At 35.2% G+C, this 21645-nt stretch overlaps 1 protein-coding gene across 1 annotated transcript; it reads left to right on the top strand.

Annotated features, from left to right (window-relative positions):
* Positions 1-12706: 12706 nt before the first annotated feature.
* LOC120081638 (phytanoyl-CoA dioxygenase) lies at positions 12707-20568 on the top strand. Its single transcript, XM_039036681.2, has 9 exons — positions 12707-13039; positions 13145-13266; positions 13369-13429; positions 13914-13982; positions 14591-14709; positions 14798-14945; positions 15035-15179; positions 15787-15873; positions 20279-20568. Exons 1-9 carry the CDS (start codon positions 12985-12987, stop codon positions 20313-20315), a joined length of 843 nt encoding a protein of 280 aa, XP_038892609.1. The 5' UTR covers positions 12707-12984; the 3' UTR covers positions 20316-20568.
* The last annotated feature ends 1077 nt before the right edge of the window (positions 20569-21645 follow it).

Here is a 21645-nt window from a genome sequence, read left to right as displayed (position 1 = left end):
CTCGTGGCAAAGGTTATACCCAAGTTAAGGGAGTTGACTATGAGGAAACTTTTTCACTTGTTGTCATGCTAAAGTCTATCAGGATTCTCCAGTCTATAGCCACATTTTATGATTATGAAATATGGCAAATGGACGTCAATACTGCCTTTCTGAATGGTAATCTTGAGGAGACCATTTATATGACTCAACCAGAGGGGTTCATAGTTCCAGATCAAGAGCAAAGAGTTGCAAGCTTAATAGGTCCATTGATGGGCTAAAACAAGCATCTTGATCTTAGAACATCAGATTTGATATTGTTGTCAAGTCGTTTGGCTTTGACCAGAACGTTGATGAGCCTTGGGTTTACAAGAAGATCATCAACAGCTCAGTAGCTTTCCTGGTACTGTATGTGGATGATATCCTACTCATTGAGAATGATGTAGGATATCTGACTGACATTAAGAGTTGGTTAGCTGCCCAGTTCCAAATGAAAGATTTGGGTGAGGCACAGTATGTTCTCGAGATCCAGATCATCCGGGATCACAAGAACATATGATTAGCCCTATCTTAGGCATCGTACATTGATCAAATGTTGATCAGGTACAGGATACAGGATTCCAGGAGGGGTTTGTTACCTTTCAGGCATGGAATCGTTCTATCTAAGGATCAATGTCCTAAGACACCTCAAAAGGTTGAGGAGATGAGACGGATTCCCTATGCTTCTGCTGTAGGAAGCTTGATGTATGCAATGTTGTGTACTCGACCCGACATTTGCTATGCAATAGGGATTGTCAGTCGATATCAGTCCAATCCAAGATTTGATCACTGGACGGCGGTCAAGACGATCCTTAAGTATCTTTGGAGAATGTGGGACTACATGCTTGTGTATAAAGATAAGAATCTGATCCTTACAGGATACATGGACTCTAACTTCGAGATTCTCACAAATCGACATCGGGGGTCAGTGTTTACTCTGAATGGAGGGGTTGTAGTTTGGCGAAGCATCAAGCAAGAATGCATCACGAACTCCACTATGGAAGCAGAATACATAGCAGCTTGTGAAGCAGCTAAAGAGACTGTTTGGCTGAGGAAGTTCCTTACAGATTTGGAAGTTGTTCCAAATATGGATTTGTCTATCACTCTTTATTATGATAACAGTGGGGCTGTGGCAAATTCAAAGGAGCCTCAAAGTCATCGTCGAGGTAAGCACATAGAATGGAAATATCACCTGATTAGGGAGATTGTGCGTCGCGGTGACGTGATAGTCAAGCAGATCGCATCGAAGCACAACGTTGCTAATCCCTTTACAAAGGCCCTCACGGCTAAAGTGTTCGAGGGTCACTTGGAGAGTCTGGGTCTGAAAGACATGCGGCATCTTGTCTAGGGAAACTGGGAGATGATACTGGGGTATGCCCTAGTTTATTATATATTGTACAGTTTTATATTGTATTGTACATTAGTCTCTCGAGTCATTAGGACAAGTGGGAGATTGTTGGGATTGGTGTCCTAATTCTCTCGGAGTCTCATTGTTTTGTAAAGATACACATTGTTCAATGAATAAAATAAATGTTGTTTAATTCTAGCATTTACTCATATCTAATAAACAAAGCTCCTTGGTTATCTTATGTAAACTTAAGCATGTATATGTGATATACAAGTGGATCATGCCTTAAGTGATAACCTAAATCGGTCTGTAGCATAAGGATTAAGGGGGATACCTGATCCTGGTAACACTACGGATACGGCTCGCTTTGTAGAGGTTTACAAGTGTTGTAAACTACTATAGATGGTAGATCCTGACCATTCGTGTGGAAACGTGGAGCAGGGGTGTCCTATGGAAAGAGTTTGTATAAGACCTGAACCACGAGATAACTAGATTGTATATAACGCCATTGATACTAGAGACTTGCATCTCACCTAAACAATCATAGGTGACATGACCTCAATCCTGAGTGTTTTGGGAACTTCTGCCTTTGAGGGCGGTTCTCTGATTAGTATGGGTGAGAGTGGCCACATTGCCAACTCAACATGCCTACCTTTTTGGGGACTTGTCTGATCTGGGAGCTGGAAACTCAATCCACAATATGGAATTCACTTCTTTCCTGAAGCAGGGATAAGTAGAGAGATTGCTCCCTTAAGGGCTGATTCCGGGGCTTGAACATAGTGGCCACAACTTCTCTTTAGAAGAGAAGACTCAGTCATAGTAGGACTATGACTTATTTTCATTAGAGGGATCAGTGGTACTTAAGGAGACAGATGTAACTACAGGGGCATAATGGTTATTGGCCCAAGTGTACTTACGAGCGATCTGTGAAGGGTTTTCACACTGCTGATTGGTTAAGATGAACACATAATATATCTATAGTAATGAGAGTTCAGTTGTCGGTCTTTAGTGGAGTGCCTAGCAGTTAACGGATGGTAGATCCCGTGACTAAAGAGTTTAGTTAGTTATTCACATACCGTTGGAGCTTCGGAGCTATAGGTCCATGAGGTCCCCTTAGTAGCTTGGATTATGTTAAGGATCAATTCTTGGTGTTGATTTGAAATGTTCAAATTGACAAGAGGTATTTTGATTATATATGATATAATAGGTATGATGTATAAGATACATCTAGTGAAGGATTGATATAAATGAAATTTATATTAAGTACCATGGAATAGAAAAAGGACTATGGTTTATATGTCTCATGAGATGAAATATTAAAACTATAGGCTATAAATATAGTATGATAAGTTGGTTATCATTTATATTTATAATAATATTAATTATCGGATAATTAATACTTTTTCTTTTAAATAGCCAAAGTAGTGGGTGGTTATTAGATCATGGTAACCGTGAGTTTAAAAGGAAAATGGTTTTTCTATTTTGAAATGAATTTTTACAAAGAGTTTGAAAAGGAATTTGAGTTTTCTCTCCGCGAAAAGAAACTCGCGAAGTCGTCAAGTAATTTCAGATTTACTAAACGACGGCTGAGCAAGCTAAACGATCATGCAATATTTACTAAATGATCGCATAGCTTTACTAGACGATTGCTGGCCCAAGGTAAACGATCATGTAGAGTCTATACGCGACAGACCGAGCTAAACGATCACATAGCTTTTGCTAAACGATTGCATAGCTTTTGCTAAACAATCACATAGCTTTATCTAAACGATTTGGCATCGATCTATATGATAGGCCTCCGCCATCTCCCACTTGCCTAGTCGTGTACGCGATCGTTGTTTCCTCCATTCGTCTGCCTCATACCAAGTTCGAACAGAGCCCACCCTCTGGATTCTCACACCGAGAATACCAACATCGCCTTGTTGGTGGTGTCAGACTCAACTCGACACCGTCGAGGTTTTCTAGAGGTCATTCATGGTGTTTTGGAGGAGTCCGTTCATGTTGCGGAGGAGTTCGTGACCAAGGATATCGTTGAGGACGAGCACGAAGTGTTCATGCGATGTTGCGGTTGTGTAGATCGAGTGCTTGTGGTTGCTGTTGTTCAATCAGGGTCACGCATCAAAGCGTGGAGACGCATTTGTAAATTGTGTAGAGTTTTCCCTTACTGCGTTTGTAGATATTCATGCTATAATTTCTCTGTATGAATTTTATAACCGTTGTTTGAAGTCGACTGTAAATATATGTTCATTCATGATTATAATTTGGAATAATCTTGTTCCATTGCTCATGGAAATCTTAGTTCTGATTTCCTTCAGAGAGTTATAAAACACTCTGAAATTAAAGAAGAAAGTAGTTAATCAGCTAGAAAAAAGTTTCTGCTTCATTCATCTTCTTCCTCTTGAAACCCACAAAACACCTTCAACAAATTCACTCAAATCTGAGTTCCACCACTCAAATTCAAGGCTGAGAATAGTAAAAAAATCTCTTGGTGTTTCACGATTGATTTGAACCTGAATTGGAGTGAAGAACAACTTGAAATTTGAAGAATTCGTCAAGAGGTATGTAACATGAAACCCACTTGTGTTTTTCTGAAAATGCATGCTTTAAAACTCAAATTAAATGTAATTGGAGTGCTTATTGATTTTTTTTGCTTCCGTTGCATGCTTATGTATCCTATCATAGATATGATCACTGGAAAGGCTTTTTCATCTCCAAGAAAGACATATTTGAGGTGTGAAGGGAGGGCCTTAAGCTCGATCCCTTGTACCTGAGATTCAACAACATCATTATTAGAAGATTTATCATTTGAATCATATTCATTAGAAGTAAACAAAGAATCAACCGAAGAGTCGTCGTCATCAAGATCAATAGATGAGCTAACCAAACAATCCAAATTTTCATTTATATTCAATAAAAATTCATAAAAAATATCACATGTGTCTATAGAGCAAAAGGATAATTATTCCTCTGGAAATTTCATAGCCTCATATATATTGAAAGATTTTACTTCTCCATCAAATTCTACCGACAAAGACCCTTTATCTACGCCTATCCTTGTTTTTGCAGTTTTCATGAAGGGTCTACCAAGTAGAATATTAGAAGAGGAAGTAGAGTAAGGTTCGTCCATTTTTAGAATGTAACAATTAACAAGAAAGATTAATTCTCTGACTCTCAACAAAACATCTTCAACAATGCCTAAGGGTTGAATATATGACCTATCCGCTAGTCGTATGCAAACATTCATTTTTTTAGGCCATTCAATTTTAGATCTTCATTGACATGAAAGGGCATTACATTTATTGATGCACCTAAGTCTAGCATGGCATGAGTAATGATTCTATCTCCTATTTTGCATGGTAAGGTAAACATTCTTGGATCTCTACATTTTTTAGGCATATCTTTTTTAAGCAAAGTAGAGACATTCTTGCTAACAGTTATTCTCTCCTCTTCCTTCCCATTTCTTTTCTTAGTACACAAGTTTTTTATAAATTTAGCATAGCTAGGTATTTGTTGAATAACATTAAGCAAAGGGATATTAATTTTTACCTTTTTTAACATCTCAATTATCTCATGGTCAACATCTTCTACCTTAGGCCTTGCTAGTTTACTAGGGAATGGTGCCTTGGGTACATACGGTTCTACCTTAGGGGGAGAATAATCACATACCTCGAGAAAAATAGCAGTCTCTTTTGGCTCACTTACCTTGCTCTCTTGTTCTTTCATTACCTTTTCTTGCCTCTTTGGAGGAGATTGAACCGGGGTTGCATCTTGAGAGGAGGAGGGGATTTCCTTACTACTTCTTAGAGTGATCGTGCTTACGTTTGCATGCTTCAGTTGAGCAGAAAGCTTTCTATAAGATTTACTCTCAAGCTTGCTAACCACAGTTGTAAGTTGTGTGATTTAAGGGCCCAAGTTTGTTAAGCCTTGTCTAGTCTCTTGTTGAAAGGATTTAGTGTCTTGTTGAAGTTTCTTGATTTCTTGATGAAGTTGAATGTTATCCTTTTACAAATTGTGAAGTTCCTGTTGAAATTTTAATGAATGGTCAGCAAGATTTTTACTACGTCTTCTAGAGACATACCGAGGAGCTTGAGGAAGATGGTACGTTACGGTTCTCATATGGCCCTAGAGATCCCCACTTGAAATTGGGATGATCTCTCCATCCTTGGTTATATGTTTGCCCATGAGGGTCGTATTTTCTCGGAAATCCACCAGTGGCATTGACTTGGGCTTGTGGGCAAGCCTCAGAATTGTGACCGACTAATCCACACACCCCGCACAGTTTGACTTGGGGAAGGCCTCCTTAGGCTACCTGAGTAAAAAGAGAAACTAGATTAGATACTTGTGATCTAAGCTCACTTACCTCACTAGATTGAACAACATTGTCATCAAGAGTCCTTGTCCCAAAATTCTGAGAGTTCTCCACCATGGTTGATATGAGTTGGCTCGCTTCGGTCAGTGTTTTGTATGCTAGAGCTCCACCAGCGACCGCATTTATATTGTTTCTCTCAGACGGGAGTAAACCTTAATAGAAGTATTAAATTAGATATTGCTCAGAAATTTGATGATGTGGAAAAGATGCACATAAATGTTTGTATCTTCCCAATATTCATACAAAGATTCTCCTACACTTTGTTTAATTCCATAAATTTCTTTTCTTATGTTATGAGCTTTAGATGCCAGAAAGAATTTTTCTGAAAATTTCTTTTCCAACCCACTCCACGTAGTAATAGAACCCATTGGTAGGGAGTATAGCCAATCCTTAGCCACATCCGTCAAAGAGAAGGGGAAAGCTCTAAGGTTGAGCTGCTCTTGTGTCACTCCATGAGGACACATCCCGTCACAAACAAAGTGGACCTCCTTCATGAGTTTGTAAGGGTCTTCACTAGGTTGCCCTCTGAAAGTTGGAATTAAATGTACTAGCCCCGGTTTGAGCTCAAATGGGACAACTGTCTCCGGATATACAATGCAAAGAGGTTGTTGATTATAATCTGGTTTAGCTAGCTCACGCAAAGTCTGTTCTCTTGCTCCGCCCATGATGTTTGGTTGTGGTTGTTCTTCTTCTTGATCCAAATCTTCAAATTCTTCTTACACCCTTCTAGATCTTTCCCTTCGTAATCTTCTTTCCTCATGGTCAATATCTAAAATCAAATCACAAAGCAAACTCTGAGAGGAGCGGGTCATATACAAAAGGAAAGCTTAAAATGAACTAACTATTTTTTTTATGAATTTATTATTATTATTATTATTTATTTCTTAGAAGGAATTCTAAATTCTAAAAAATCAATTGCACGATTTCCTGGCAATGGTGCCAATTTGTTCGGTGTAAAGTAGGTGTCGTTAATTCTATCTATCCAAAACAAATGAAATTTATTTAAACTCTAACTACAACTAGAACTAACACATAGTAATAGTGGAAGTAAGAGGTCGATCCCAAGAGAACCGCAAATAATTGGCCTAAAAATTGACTATTTGAATTCCTAAATGCGAAAAATTAAATGGGGGGTTTGTTTTAAAAACTAAAGAAAACTAACTAAGCAAAAGACAAGAATTGATATAAGAAATTTATTGATGAGAGAAATAAGAAAGATATCGTGAGATAAAATTCAATGGAAATTAAATCTAAGGATTTTATATAACTAAGCAATTCTATCATTGACTTAATAAGAAATCATGCAATTAGATTATTCAATAGTTCATTAAGAATAAATTCATAATGCCCTAATTAGCTAATTTCATAATTAACCCTCATCTAGGTCTTAATTGCTTCCTAAAGACATTTCACAACTAATCCCTAAATTGCATTGAACTCATGGGTTTTTTTAACTATTCCAATCTTGAAATCAAAAGACTGAAAATTCAAGATTGATTACATGAATGTTCTGAATTAATAGATTCTTTAAAGAAAAAAGGAAAAGAAGTCACATTTTCTATCAAGACTACTAATTCTTGCAATTACAATTACAATTTTGTCATAGAACCATGTAATTTTTGCATACAAAAATTGATTAATCTTGATTCGTCAATTCAATCTTAATCAATTTTATTCTAAAATCTCAGTAAGAACATTCAAAGGAAAGTAATTACATAAAAGAAATTTCAAGAAAAGTCTCAAAAAAATGTCTAATTACATAGTACCCCAAGAAAAATATTTACCTACTCATGGAGGTTGAAGTTCTTCAAGCATTCTATTGATAGTTGCATATTGATACAAGTCTAAGTACAAATCGACTCAATCTCACAGAAAATTACAAGAATCGCTCTTGGAATTCAAAAACTCACTCTAAAAAAATGGGTTTTTCTTCTTCTAAGTTTTTCTCTCAAGAGAATGATGGATTTTCTGAAAAATGATATCTCTCTCTCTTCGTTGAAGAACTGAACTTGTTTATACCAGCAGGAAGTCATCGTGAAGCGCACTGATGGATCGCGTCAAAATCCGGAAAGAAGAACGAACGCATCAAGTTTTTCTGTTTAATACTCGTTTCTTGACACTCGACGGTCAATACTTGATCCTTGACGCTCAAGATGCTCTTTACCCGATTGCCTTAACTCGATGGAAAATGAATGAAACGAAACTCGATGACTTGATGAAAGATGGTTGAATACTCGATAGTCTTTACTTGATGCTATTTGACAGTATTCTACTAAATACTCGATGGTTGATGATCCAACAGCCTTATTCGATTCTCTTCAATTTGTTGGTTTTCTTGATCATTTTTATCTTTTTGGCACAATTTTCTTGTAATAACTCCAAAATGCTTCGAAGATCGTTTAATCCTACAAAATTAGCAATCAAAGCAAATAATCAACACAATTTTGGGGGAATTAACATATAAAATATACATCCTTTAAAAACCTAACAAGCTTCAATCTACATGTCTATAAGGTCCCTTCTATAGATCAATCGGGATTTTTAAGAATCAAATTAATTTTTTATTAATTTGAATCGCTCAAATAATTGATGAGTTAATTATATATAATATAATTAATTTAAATTAACTATATATGATATAATTAACATGATGTATTTTATACATTATAATATAAAGTTTATTGAGAGGATATAAATGTATGAATATGATTCAAGTATTAACTATATGAATTGGATTCATATAAATGTACTTAATATAAATTTGATTTATATCAAATACCATAGATTATTGAGAGTATTACAAACTATAGGTTATATTATATTTGATATAATATAAACCATATGTTATGTGTTATATTTGATATAACATATATGATAAATTAGTTATTGTATTATTATTTACATTAATTTTTTAAAATTTAAATTTGAATTAAAAGGGAGGGAGTTATTAAAAATAACTTCCCTCCCCTAATTTCTCTCAGGAACTGTGGGATGAGGTAGAGGGAGTTATGCAACATTTTTCTTCCTTCTCCCTTGTGGTTCACGCAGACGCTCTCTCTGTATGTGTGAAGGTCTCTACTAAAATTCTTCTCCCTCACCCTCTACCAAAGTTAAGAGCAAAGCTCACAACTCTTGCTCTTACTTCACCCTAAGGAGAATACGGAGGTCTCATTGTTGGTGGTGTCCAACCAAATAGATATTTGGTATTGATGTGGTTTTATTCGTGATCCAAGTTGAGTTCGTGACCAATTGGGGAGGAATTCATGAAGATTTACGACTTCAAGGGTAAGTAAAGACGAACCTTAACTTCCTTCTATATTATTTTTTAGCATGCTGCCAATTTATCTTTTATAATATGCATGATATTGATCATTATAATTTTAATTCTCTATGAAATTGAAATTTAGGACTGATCCCCACTTCTGCATCAGACCTCATAGTCCTTCAATATCAACATGTATACTTCCATGATCTCATCTCTCTTTACTTCCACCATTTTTTTAGTCATCGTGAGTAACTACTTTCAATGGGGTAAGGGGGGAGCTTAATGCTATGAGCTAAATTAAATTTTTAAGTGTTAATCTTGTTTGCTTAATGTGTGGATATTTAAATACTTACATATGATCACTCATTGAGTCAAGTAGCTATAACCAACTACCCGAGAGGGTAAGTAATTCTGGATTTTACTAAGCAAAGAATAAGTGTTTTAAGAGATAGAAATAATCTTATACTAAATGCATCATCATTCATGCGTCATAGAGATATGACAAATGTGGCTGGCCGCCAAGAGGTGTGCGATGAACAGATGATGCGAGTTGGGATTAACCTTAGAACTAAACTTAAGGATGTGGTATTGACTTCTCCCAAGTCCTGCTTCTCCATATATTTCCTTACAACACGTTAAAGTTGCTGTTTATATAAGTTTCTCAGAATTACACTCGGAGAATTCTTTGCCTATTTAGATAGTTGTCGCATAGTTTCTTTCATCGCATGACTTTTTACTCTCTATTTATAGTTATTTTAGTTTTCACTGCATGCACGTACGTTCCAACCATTCACATTGCAAATCCTCATGTTCGACCTCGGCTCACACCGAGAAAATTATAGGTTATTATACTTGGTAATTTATAAGAAAACTTGTGACCAGTGCATGATTTACTATAACTGGGTGCATAATTAGTTTAACGCATAGATATTCCAGTGCAGTATATGTTAACCGCATCGCATCCAACAGGTAAGTAGATGAGTAGTTCTCTTAAGTGCTGACTCCAAGACTTGAACAAAAGGTCTTATCCTCTCATTAGTCTGAGAGGGACTTGGTTTATTGTTGGACCATAAACAAATTGTTCATTAGAAGATCAGTAGTAATTAAGGACATAAAGGGTAATTATAGGGATAAAACGGAGATTTGACCCAGTTGTAATTATGAACAACTCGTAAAGAATCGACTTACATGTAATGATTATATCCATAGACACAACTTGTCCTACAGTGCATAAGAGTGCAACTACGAGTCTATAGTGGGTTGCCCCATAGTTAATGAATGAAGGTTAATTAATTAAAGAATTTAATTAATTATCTCATATCACTAAAGTTTATAATTTGTAAGTTCATAAGGTCCACTTGCTAGCTCATAACAGACCAACAAGGATCAATGTATTGAAAGAATAATTTGAAACGTTCAAATCAATGTGATGAATTAAGGGAAAAAATATATTTATTCTATTATATACAATTAATATTAGTAGCAATGTTTGAAACATCGATATCGATGGAAATATTGAGATCCTGATTTTATGAAAATATCGATGGAAATTTCGAAAAATTTTAGACAAATTGATGAAAAATCTTATAATTAGTTAATGAATCTTTGATTATGGCTGAATTAGTCTGTAATTGACCATTTTTAATCATCATTTCTATAAAATAAGATAACATTTATATGTATATTGTAAAATATCAGTGTAAATGTTGATGCAAGAGCATAAATTTAAAAAAAAATGAAAAAATAATTACAAAATAATATCATATGTTGGATTTTTTTTTTTATAGAATCAAATATTGGAAATTATTTACAAAATTAAAGAACATAAAATATTTGCATATACAATAATTGTAAATTGGTTATTATAAAACGAAGTAGTTACAAAAATAAAAAAATTAAGCATTAGACTAACATAACATAACATAATAAAAACAGAAAAAGCATAACTTTAAACATAACACAACATAATAGAAAATAAAGAAGAAAAAGAAGAAAAAGAAAACTTCTCTTACACTTCCCTTGAGCTAGCATAGCTAATTACTAAAGTATATACAACTGTTTTCAAATATGAAAAAAATGAACCAAACTATCCATGATAGACGCTTGTAGACATTGATAGAAGTCTATCAGGGATATTGATAGACCCTGATAGGAAAGTATCTATCATTATAGATTTTAAAATTTTATCTTTTTTGTAAATATTTTTAGTAGTTTTATCATTTGAAATAATTTTTCAAATATATATATATAAGGAAGGATATATAATTTGTAAACTGGGATTTTCATTTTGGGGTTTTACTTAAAGTGGACCTCCACAAGGATTACGCCTTTTAAAAGTTCATTTATATTTTTTTTTTCTAGTTTCTCATGGGATGAATCATATGTGTTTTGAAAGTTGAGTTGCATTTTTTACCTAAAATAAAAAATTAAGCAGCCTCTTTTTATAATTTTGTGGTTGTGTTTAAACCCATAGGAGGCATTTGGATTGAGAGAAATAGGATCAGAATAAGAGTGACAAGACATCCATTGTGTGGTATAAGTTTTGAAGCTTTATGCATGAGAATAAGCTATTCCCATGCATTATTTATAGGCGCTTTCCATAGTGGGATCTGAAGTTCTTCCTATTTGACCCGAAACCAATCGATCTAGCCATGAGCAGGTTGAAGAGAGCTCTAACAGACCTTGGAGAACCGAACCCATGTATGTGGCAAAATATAAGGATGACATGTGGCTAAGAGTGAAAGGCCAATCGAGATCGGATATAGCTAGTTTTTCGCGAAATCTATTTCAGTAGAGCGTATGATGTCGATGGCCCGAGGTAGAGCACTCAATGGGCTAGGGTGGCTCCATTTCGCCTTACCAACATCAGGAAAACTCCGAATACAGGCCTAGATTGTTTGTACAGATAGACTTTTGGGGTGCTAAGATCCAAAGTTGAGAGGGAAACAACCCAAATCGTACGCTAAGGTCCTTAAGCAATCACTTAGTGGAAAAGGAAGTGATCGAGCGATGACAACCAGGAGGTGGGCTTGGAAGCAGCCATCCTTTGAAGAAAGCGTAATAGCTCACTGGTCTAGCTCCATGGCACCAAAAATGTATCGGGGCTCAAGTGATTCACCGAAGCGATGAGACCTTGAAAGCAACTTTTTCAAGTGTCAGTAGCGGGACGTTCTATCAATCAGGGAAGGTTTTTGGTGCAACACCTTGAGATATCATAAGTGAGAATGCTGACATGAGTAACTAGAAATCCCGCGAAAAACACGATCGCCTGTCAATGGAAGGCTTTCTGCGTTCAGTCAATCTATGCACAGTGGATCAGTCCCTAAGGAACCCCCCAAAAAGGCTGTTGTCCAATGGGTACACGAAAGTGACGAAGTTGCTTTGACTACAAAACCATGTCTATCTGTTGGAGCGAATAGGATGATTAGGCTGGCAGATGATACCCTGTGAGTTTTCTTGATGTCCACGCTCTCCCAACTTTTGATACATAAATTTATTTTATATATCATTAAAATAAATTTATTTAATATTCTTTAAAAATAATTAATTTAAATTTATTAATATATAAAAATCAAATTTATAATTTAGAAAATTATATTGAAATTTTATATAGATGTCGTGATTAATTTTATAAATTAAATACAGAAATAATTTATTACTATGAAAAATCTAATAATATTCTCATATGCAAAATAGAAGACGATCATCTTTTATTTTCACCACATCCATCTTTAATTTATGGATAACTATAAAACATTAAATCAAATGTTCCATCATTTTTTAATTTGACCTAATCCGATTTCTGAAGTTAAAACGGATATTGATATTTCCTTTAAAAGATTTTTGTATTTTTTTTATAGATACGTTCCTTTTAAATTTGAACACGAATATCTGGGTGGAGTTCTTCCCATTTGTATCATTACCTGCAAACTCTGTTAGGCATTTCAATCTGAGAAAATCCATAGAAGCGATTGAAGTAAGACTGCCATGGGAATTGTTCGTAATCTCGATTCGGATCAACTCCATTTCTTTGATTCTCACGGTACGTTTCAAGTTTCAACCCTTTTTTCATCATCATCGCACTTCCAATTTCTATAATTTGTTCATCCAACTTCTTCTCCTCCTGCTTTGTTTACCTTTCTTGCAGGTTATCTTGTGATTGAATCATTTGCCACTCCTGATGAAATTCATGCCATGAGAAACAGAATGGAGCAGTTGCTTGAGGGATTTGACTGCTCCACTTCCTCTGTTTTCTCTTCTGTAAATCAGGTTTTTGATTAAGACGAAATTTGTGCTCCAACTTCTAACTACTATCGTTAATGCTCTGTTTGTATTGATGTATACTCTTTCCATGTTTTTGTTACTCTACAGCGGCAGTTGACCGACGATTACTTCTTCGAAAGCGCTGAGAATATTTCCTTCTTTTTTGAGGGTATCCACAATTTCTACTTTTGTGTTTTCTTTTATCGTCTTTCTAAGTTTTCATTGTGATAATTTCATTTCATATCGACTTTGTTTTGGAACGTTGAAAAAGGGATTAGATTAGCTTCCCTTTATTTTAGTATCAGAGTGTCTGGGAACTTAGTTCCTAAGCAATTAGTAAAAAAGAAGAGAAGTTTTATGTTGCCAATTCAAAACTTGTATATCCATTCGTGTGCAAAAGAAATATGTGTTGAGTTCGACACACGTAATCCATGGCATATTTAGGTGTAGATGCTGGCCATGGTTCGTTATTGATGGAGCTCTTTCAGTGAGATTTCAGGATAATTGAAAGTTTTTAAAAAGGAAATGTGTACATGATTTGGTCATGGATAGGACTGTGTTCAAATATGTTGTTCATGAGTCGTCTACTACTTAGTTTTCATTAGCCTTTTTATTTTTCTTTTCATCTTCCTTTCTATTTTTCTGTTTTGCAGAAAAAGCATTTCGAGAGGATGGAAACTTGAAACAAGCAAAGGAACTCTCAGTTAACAAAGTTGGTCATGGTTTGTATTCTTCTATTTTAGCAGACTGTTGACCCGGTAGAAACTTTTGAACTGTCTTTTCTGTCTCTTTAGCATGGGTTTCAACTTCATCTTTGCTTACTTCGGTTTAACGATACTCCTAACTTTTATTACTTTCTCTTGGTCTTTATGACTTTCAAAATAGATTTTTCCATGCCTAGAAGCTTATAAAAACCTCAAAATGCTGCCCTTTTCTAGGGGCAAATTGCAAAAACCACCTCTGATGTATGATGGTAGTTGTAATTATACCCTCAAACTTTTAATTCTGAAAATTGAGCCTCAAACTTATACAAGTGTTAAAATTAGACCGTTAAACTTACAATAGTTTTAGAAATTAGAATCCCAAATGATAAAAATTGAACTCTCACATAAGTTTTTATCATTTGAGAGTCTAATTTTCACAACTATTGTAAGTTTGAGGACCCAATTTTAACAATGGTATAAGTTTGAGGGCTAAAGTTTTACCATTGAAAGTTTAAGTATATAGTTGCAACTATCACCATACTTTATAGTTGATTTTTGCATTTTTCTTTGTTTTTTGTGATGCAAAATTGGGATCTTTTTTCCTAATTTAACCTTCCCTTTTGTAGCATTACATGAGGTTGACCCAGTTTTCAAAAGCTTCTCGGACTCTGAGAAGGTTTCAGGTTTATTGTTGTCCTTGGGATACAAGAGGCCGATAGTCATTCAGTCTATGTACATATTTAAGGTTCTCCCTATATTGCAGTACAATTTATCAATACTAGTTTATTATTATAAGTTAATGGTACAATAACGTTTGGAAAACTCACTGACAGCAACCAGGTATTGGAGGTGAAGTAGTGCCTCACCAGGATAACTCATTTCTTTACACTGAACCAACTACTTGCACGGGGCTATGGCTGGCACTTGAAGATGCAAATACAACAAACGGCTGTCTTTGGGCTATTCCTGGATCACATAAAAGTATCCCCCTAGCAAGCCACTTCTTAAATAGCAGAAATGTCTTACCTGATGTCTGATTAATTTTATTTTTTGTCGAATCTTGTTTCTAGATGGACTTGTTAGAAGGTTTCTTAGAGGTGACAAAGGAGTGTACTTCGATAAACCTTCTCCTGCTTACGAACAGAAAGATTTCGTGCCTATTGAAGTGAAAGCTGGATCTTTGGTTGTCATTCATGGAGACCTTATTCATCAAAGGTATGTGGAATGAATAGTAAAACCATTTCATTAGTTGATAGACAATGTGGTTTGTCTTCACATTTATACCATGGTCAATTTTTTATCTTAGCAACTTCAGTTGAATTCCCATTGGCATTGACACAGAAGTATTCTGATTCATTCTGTGCATTCTTTTTAAGTGATTACACTGCATACCATCATACTAATGCTACTGATTCAAATTCATATATAAAAAGAGATGTTTTCTACCTTTCAAAACGAAAAAGAAGAGATGTTTTCTATGGTTTTATAATGAGCTTAACCTTTTGGGTCAATTAGTGATTAAAGATGATATCAGAGCAGGTTGGTTCAGGATGTTCTGTATTCAAACCTTTGCATCGTTGTTTTTGATGTTTTTTCCCCAATTAATCTATCCTTCTACAATGTCTCTGAATTTGTGTTTGTCCAGACTACTGGTTAATATTAAACATCTACATTACATGTTAAGTTTGGTTATTTTTCTAAGCATCCTGAGGAGTATGAGCTAAACTCTCTAGGGTTGTATATTTTGATCCTTAAAACAAAATTATGATAATTGTATCTTCAAGCTGATTGCTGTCCAATTTCTCTATTATGCGTGAACTAGCTTTGAGAATCAGTCTCCAAAATCAAGACATGCATATAGCCTACACGTGGTTGATACAGAAGGTTGTGTATGGGCTCAAGATAACTGGTGAGTTCATAAAGAAATTGCACTATTTACCCATTCTTTTAATAAATGAGGTAGTTTTTCATCATTAAACTCATTTTATCTTTTCATTTTAGGAAGTTGTACTACTTCTAATATTGATTCTTCCGTTGGCTATTGTTTAAATTGTTTTCAGCAAGCATTCTAAGTAATTTTATTATTATTTTACGTAGAATTTTGGAAGAAAAAAAAAGATTTCCACTGAGAGAGATGATGATCACAAGATGCAACGGGAGAGAAAAAAATGTGAGCCAACACTTAGCTAATATGTGTGTGGATAGCCCACACTTTCTAGCTAAACTTCCAATTATTAAATAAGAAAAGAGATGCCTGAAAGTAATTGAGGCTCAAAGCAGGACCCTTTTCTCTTTCAAAGGCATTGGAAATTTTGTTGACGAATGAAATTACAAAAGAGATTAGGAGATTCCCCAAGCCCTATGGATTTCAAAAGGACCTTCCATCTGACCAAAAGAGTGTTAAGACTATAGTTTGGAAAAGGAAGATTAATTTTTTAAAAAACTTTTTTATATCCGTGAGTATCCGGGCTAGCTTACGCCCACCTCGACTAATCTCACGGGACAACCCGAGTGAACCTACGACATTTGGGTGTCAAGGAAACTCGTAGGATATTAAATCCTAAGTAGGTGACTCTAAGGTACCTAGATAGTATGGTATTAGTAAGGGGTATGTGAGTAATTAGATAGGAAGTTAGTTATTGAATATTGCTATAAATAGGAGGGTTGGAGAAAGGTCTGGAGAATTTTGTGGTGATTTCCTAATTGGGAGTTCCGGAGAGGATTCTCAGCCTTCTAGAATGTGCTGAGGTATATTGTAATTTCTTAATTGATATTGCAATATAATTTTATCTTTTAGTTTTCTTGTTTGTTCTTTGTGTTCTTGTGTTCTCTTGTTAGGAGATATCCTAACGGTGGCCACCATGGGAAAAGGAAGATTAGATTTTAACGTATATTATGCTAAAGTGAGAATCGAGTCCAAAAAGGATTCAAAAGTATCCTTCATCTCGTCAAAGATGCTAATGTTTCTTTCGAACAAAAGAATTCCTAAAGAAGACAAATAATGTGGAGACAGAGTTTCTTTCTCTTTCTTAAATTGGTGACCGATGTGGCAATAACAAGATCTCTTGGATTGATAGGAACTGCTGGCTGCAGCTTGCCAACTGAAAGATTCTTGGATTGAAAACCAAAATTTATGAGGATTGGGGATATGAGACAAACAGATGTCATATGGATTCAGGATCCTTGTTACACATGCAGCCGCAGTTGGGAAAAAAGCATGTACCACCCGGTGGCACTTTGAAATGCATATGCATCCTCATTAGTCAATGTAATTGACCAATAGGCTTAAAATAAAGCACAACTCTCCCTGTTTTCTAGAAAGGATTGTGCACGATTTTGTGGGAAAATCAAGGAATCATTATCAGGAGATGTTGATGCCAGGGGCCATCTTCCCATAGGACGTTGAGGATGGAAGCACGTGAACAAGGAATCATTATCAGGAGATGTTGATGCCAGGGGCCATCTTCCCATAGGACGTTGAGGATGGAAGCTCGTGAATGTAACAAACACCCTCCAAATTAGATTGTAGTGATCGATCCTTCACTGGTTACTTGCCATGTATACCTACCTTTTCAAGCAATTTTCATGAGCAGACATGTCAAGAAAATAAAGAATGGGAACTAGATAAGTCAAGATCCTAGACTCGGTCGTCTGATAGAACTTAGAACCCGGATATATTGAAAGATGAACTATAACAAAAATATAAGATAATCCAAGTATTTGAGGTACTTAGACCCTCTCAATCTTGAAATAACTCTCAAGCCCTAATTCATATACCAAATATTGATTGTCTTCTCCATTCCCTACCTCCCTATTTATAACCAACTTCTAATATACCCCTATTACCCCTCTAATACCATTCCTATCATCATCCTATCTGGAAGACAGTAATTCTATTCTTCAGACGCCACCATCATCTCTCTGTCACTAATAATCCTCCTAAAACTAAAGTTAGCATTATAGTTGACTCAATGGAAGGAGATAGAAGAGTCGCATATTCTAACATGGATGAAGAAAGTCTGTCCAGATTATTCTTCAAATCTGATCTAGGCCCTTATAGTTTGATTATGGTTCAACACACTCTCATCAAAAGCTAATGTATTTCTTTAGTTATCAGCTCCAAGGAGATTCAGCACTGGTGATCTCTTGCAAAAAAGGATGGCATTGACTTCATTGGATTAGTAAACCTGAGAAGAATGCATAAGAGAGTTCAGTGTTTATTTGATTGTGTTTAAGAAATTAATGTTTATGGGATTTTGAACCATGCGAATGTGTTTTCCCCTCCCTAGTTGGTTTGCAGCCTTGAGGGTTTGCTTATACATGCCAATGGCTTAGTTTTTATCCTTCAAATGAATTCAAACAAAAATAATAATAATAAAATGAAATACAAATATGGTCCTTGTCAATATCCTTTTTTTTTTTTTTCTGAGGCACTGTCAATATCATTTTTATCGTTGTAAATTTTGTATTTTCAGAACAATTGAGTTTCCAACATCAGTTATGCATCATAGTTATGAAATTTGATTATGTCATGTGACATCACATGAATGATTGAGGATTGAATTTGATTTGTTTAAAAATAAATATGCACTAAAGTAAAAGTAGTATTAATATATGCACCAAAATAGAATTGCTGGGAAAATGTGTGTCAAAATAGAAATGCTTAAAAGTGGAAAAGTGAACGGACTATTGCTAAAATTTGAACAAAATATAGAACTCCGTATAACCTAGGAGTCATAATAGGGTTGTATATTTTATTCCTTGTAGGAATGATTGTAGTTTGACCTAGGTGGCTGTTACCCTAGAAATGCCTGTATTACCTTTTCCATTAAATCCATGATTAGCATTCTAGATCTAAGAGTATTAACATCAACCGTCTTTATCATCTTTCCTCCTTTAAAAGTCATCTTGTGTCTATTCTTTATCTTGGTTGGGGAACTTGGTGTCATTTTTTTTTTTTTCGGATTCAGTTGCTCTTTCACTAAAAGGGAAGCGACTGACGCCATTTCTTTGTTGTCGTTATCAGGAGAGTTTAGCTTTAGGCGTGGAAGAAGGGATGCCCATATTTGGATTCCCAATCCTTTGGAGGGTTTATCTTGTAACTCCTTTTTTCATTATCTGTTGGACCCTTCTCCTTCTAGTGAGTATATTTTTTTCTGCGCTTTGGAGGATCAAGATTCCCAAGCAAGTGATATTCTTTTTTTAAATGCACTTGTGTTCACCTTCAATTGGCTCTTGAGGAGGATGTCATTGTTATGGGGTCCATTTTGTTGTATTCTATGTGGAAGGTGAAGGAAGACCTAGATCACATCCTTTAGACAGATGAATTTGCGCTCTCGGTATGGAATTTGTTCTTCCATACTTTTGACTTTGCATATGTCAGTCAAAGGGATGTCAGTGATATGGCTGGGGAGTTCCTCTCTTTTCATGAGAAGGGCCTTTTCTTATGGTTGGCGGGGTTTTGTGCTATCACCTGAAATCTTTGGGATGAAAGGGACAATAGAGTGTTTAGAAGGTTGAATAAGGAGCCTAGTGACTTTTGGGCCCTTATTAGGTTTCTTGTTTCTCTTTGGACTTTGAATTCGAAGTTTCTTTTGTAGTTTTTTATAACTATTCTATAAGCACTATTTTGCTTGATTGGTCTCCTTTTTGTGGGCTTGTTTTTTCTATATGCCCTTTTGTTTTATCTCATTTTTTCTCAATGAAAGTGGTTGCTTTATTAAGAAAGAAATCAAGTGTGACATCACATTTACCTGTGATCTTATTGGGCTGAGTAAGGCAATCACTTTGTTTAGGGCTTTCTTGATTGGCTCATTCTTCCCTTGAATAAGTGATAGCAGCTAAAGTCTCCTAAGTAGTATGCTAATAGAGTAAACTATGAGGTGTCACTCTACGTCTATCGAGTCCCATATTGTATCAACATATGTGCTCTGTTAGGTTTCAGGTAATGGTCTTTCAATATAGAGTTTGATTTTATTATGGAAAACTGGGAAGCAGTGGATAAAGTCCACTGTGTTTGAGGGAATTGGCAATAATTGAGTTAGGAGGAGCCTTTTGGTCCACCTTAATCTCTAGCTTCAAATTTAGGATGTTATCATTGTTTACATTGAGGACTCTTTTTTAGATTTTTTTTTTTATTGGAAATACTGTCCAAAAAAAGATGCAGACATTGATTATAATGTGGGGCATTGAAAGTAATGAATAAGTTGAAATTAATTGATTCACAGTTGAATTATTAAATGAAAGGAGTATTATTGTTTGTATTACCTTCAGATATAGCATCTCCTAACCTTTCATCCTTCATTCTCATATAGGATTAAGAGAAAAGTGCAGCCTCAGCCTCTATATTAACCTTGGCCATATCTGATTGTTTGTTTCTTCCCCACATCTTCATAAAAAGAGAGGAAAGGAGGAAAAGAAAAAACCACTTGCACCCGATCGTTCGTATCGAGCGACAAACACAGTTGTCACGAAGTAAATAAACGTGCTGAAGTTTAATATAATATCTGTAATCTTTGTAGCTTTAAGAATTTCCTCACTATTGTTTAAGGAATAGGTTGTATCATTATCTTTTTCCTATCTTGAATGTATTTGATTTGGTTTATTTCATGCTCAAGTTTCTCTTCTTGGCCCAGCACAATTATATGAGCGTTTCAAAAGGAATATTTAAGTATATAGTTTAATCCACGACCACCTTATTTTAAAAATGTTCAAAAAAAAAAAAAAAACTTCGTTCGGTAACTATTTAATTTTTAATTTTTTTTTTTTTTGAAAATTAAGTCTATTGACACTATCACCTTTAAATTTCTTCTTTGTTATGTACTTTTTACAAATGGTTTAAAAAAATTAAGCCAAATTTTGAAAACTAAAAAAAAGTAGCTTTTAAATTTTGTTTTTGTTTTTGGAATTTGATTAAGAATTTAACCATTGAACTTAAGAAAGATGCAAATAGGGTTGGCAACAAGAACGAGGTGGGATGGGGGGATTTCTCATCCCCAACCCCGTGGAGATATTTCCCCATATCCCTGCCCCCGTCCCCACCAATTGAAGGCAGAGACAGGGACGGGGATTCCTTGTCGAGGGAAATGTGTCCCTGGGACCCATCCTCGTTCTTTTTTTTTTTAAAAACATATATTAATTATATATAATTATATACATATTTGTAAATAAAATAGTTTTAGGGTATATATATTTATTTGCAAAATTATATATATGTATATTAAAAAAAATTGTCGAGGATGGGACGGAGATACCTTCCCCGTCCTGTCCTGTCTTCAATCGAGACCTGGTTAGAATCCCCGGTTTGACTCCCATCCCTAGTCAAACTGGGGATTTCCTGCTCTGGGATTTTTGCCAACCCTAGATGCAAATCATTGTAAGAAATTAGGAGTAAATAGGCTTAGTTTTTAAAAACTAGAAATAAAAAACAAGATGTTTCCTTTATGGTCTTAGTTTTTGTGTGGGCGGTCTTTGTGGGTTGTTTCATGTGAGGTTGGGAGGTCTTGGTGCTTGAGGGTTCTCTTGCGTTGTAGGGAGAGATTCAAACATCTGGTTCATTTGATGGTGGGTGATTGATAATTGGCAGAAATATCAGTCATTATAAGCCTTTTATTTATAATTATGAGAGTTAACAAGTAGAAAACGCGGTGATAATACTTATAATTTGTGAAAAATTGAGTTT

The sequence above is a fragment of the Benincasa hispida genome, chromosome 7 (assembly GCF_027475165.1).
Source record: "Benincasa hispida cultivar pf3 chromosome 7, pf3_genome.v1.1, whole genome shotgun sequence".
NCBI classification, from domain to species: domain Eukaryota; kingdom Viridiplantae; phylum Streptophyta; class Magnoliopsida; order Cucurbitales; family Cucurbitaceae; genus Benincasa; species Benincasa hispida.
The sequence above is the reverse complement of the archived record's forward strand: the minus strand, read 5'-3'. Positions and strand labels throughout refer to the sequence as shown.

What these genes read in the sequence shown, in the direction of transcription:
- LOC120081638 (XM_039036681.2), top strand. Translation starts at nt 12,985, where the DNA reads ATGGGAATTGTTCGTAATCTCGATTCGGATCAACTCCATTTCTTTGAT. An exon ending in TATTTCCTTCTTTTTTGAGG is followed by an intron (nt 13,430 to 13,913) that starts GTATCCACAATT and finishes TCTGTTTTGCAG; the next exon opens with AAAAAGCATTTCGAGAGGAT. An exon ending in AGTTAACAAAGTTGGTCATG is followed by an intron (nt 13,983 to 14,590) that starts GTTTGTATTCTT and finishes TCCCTTTTGTAG; the next exon opens with CATTACATGAGGTTGACCCA.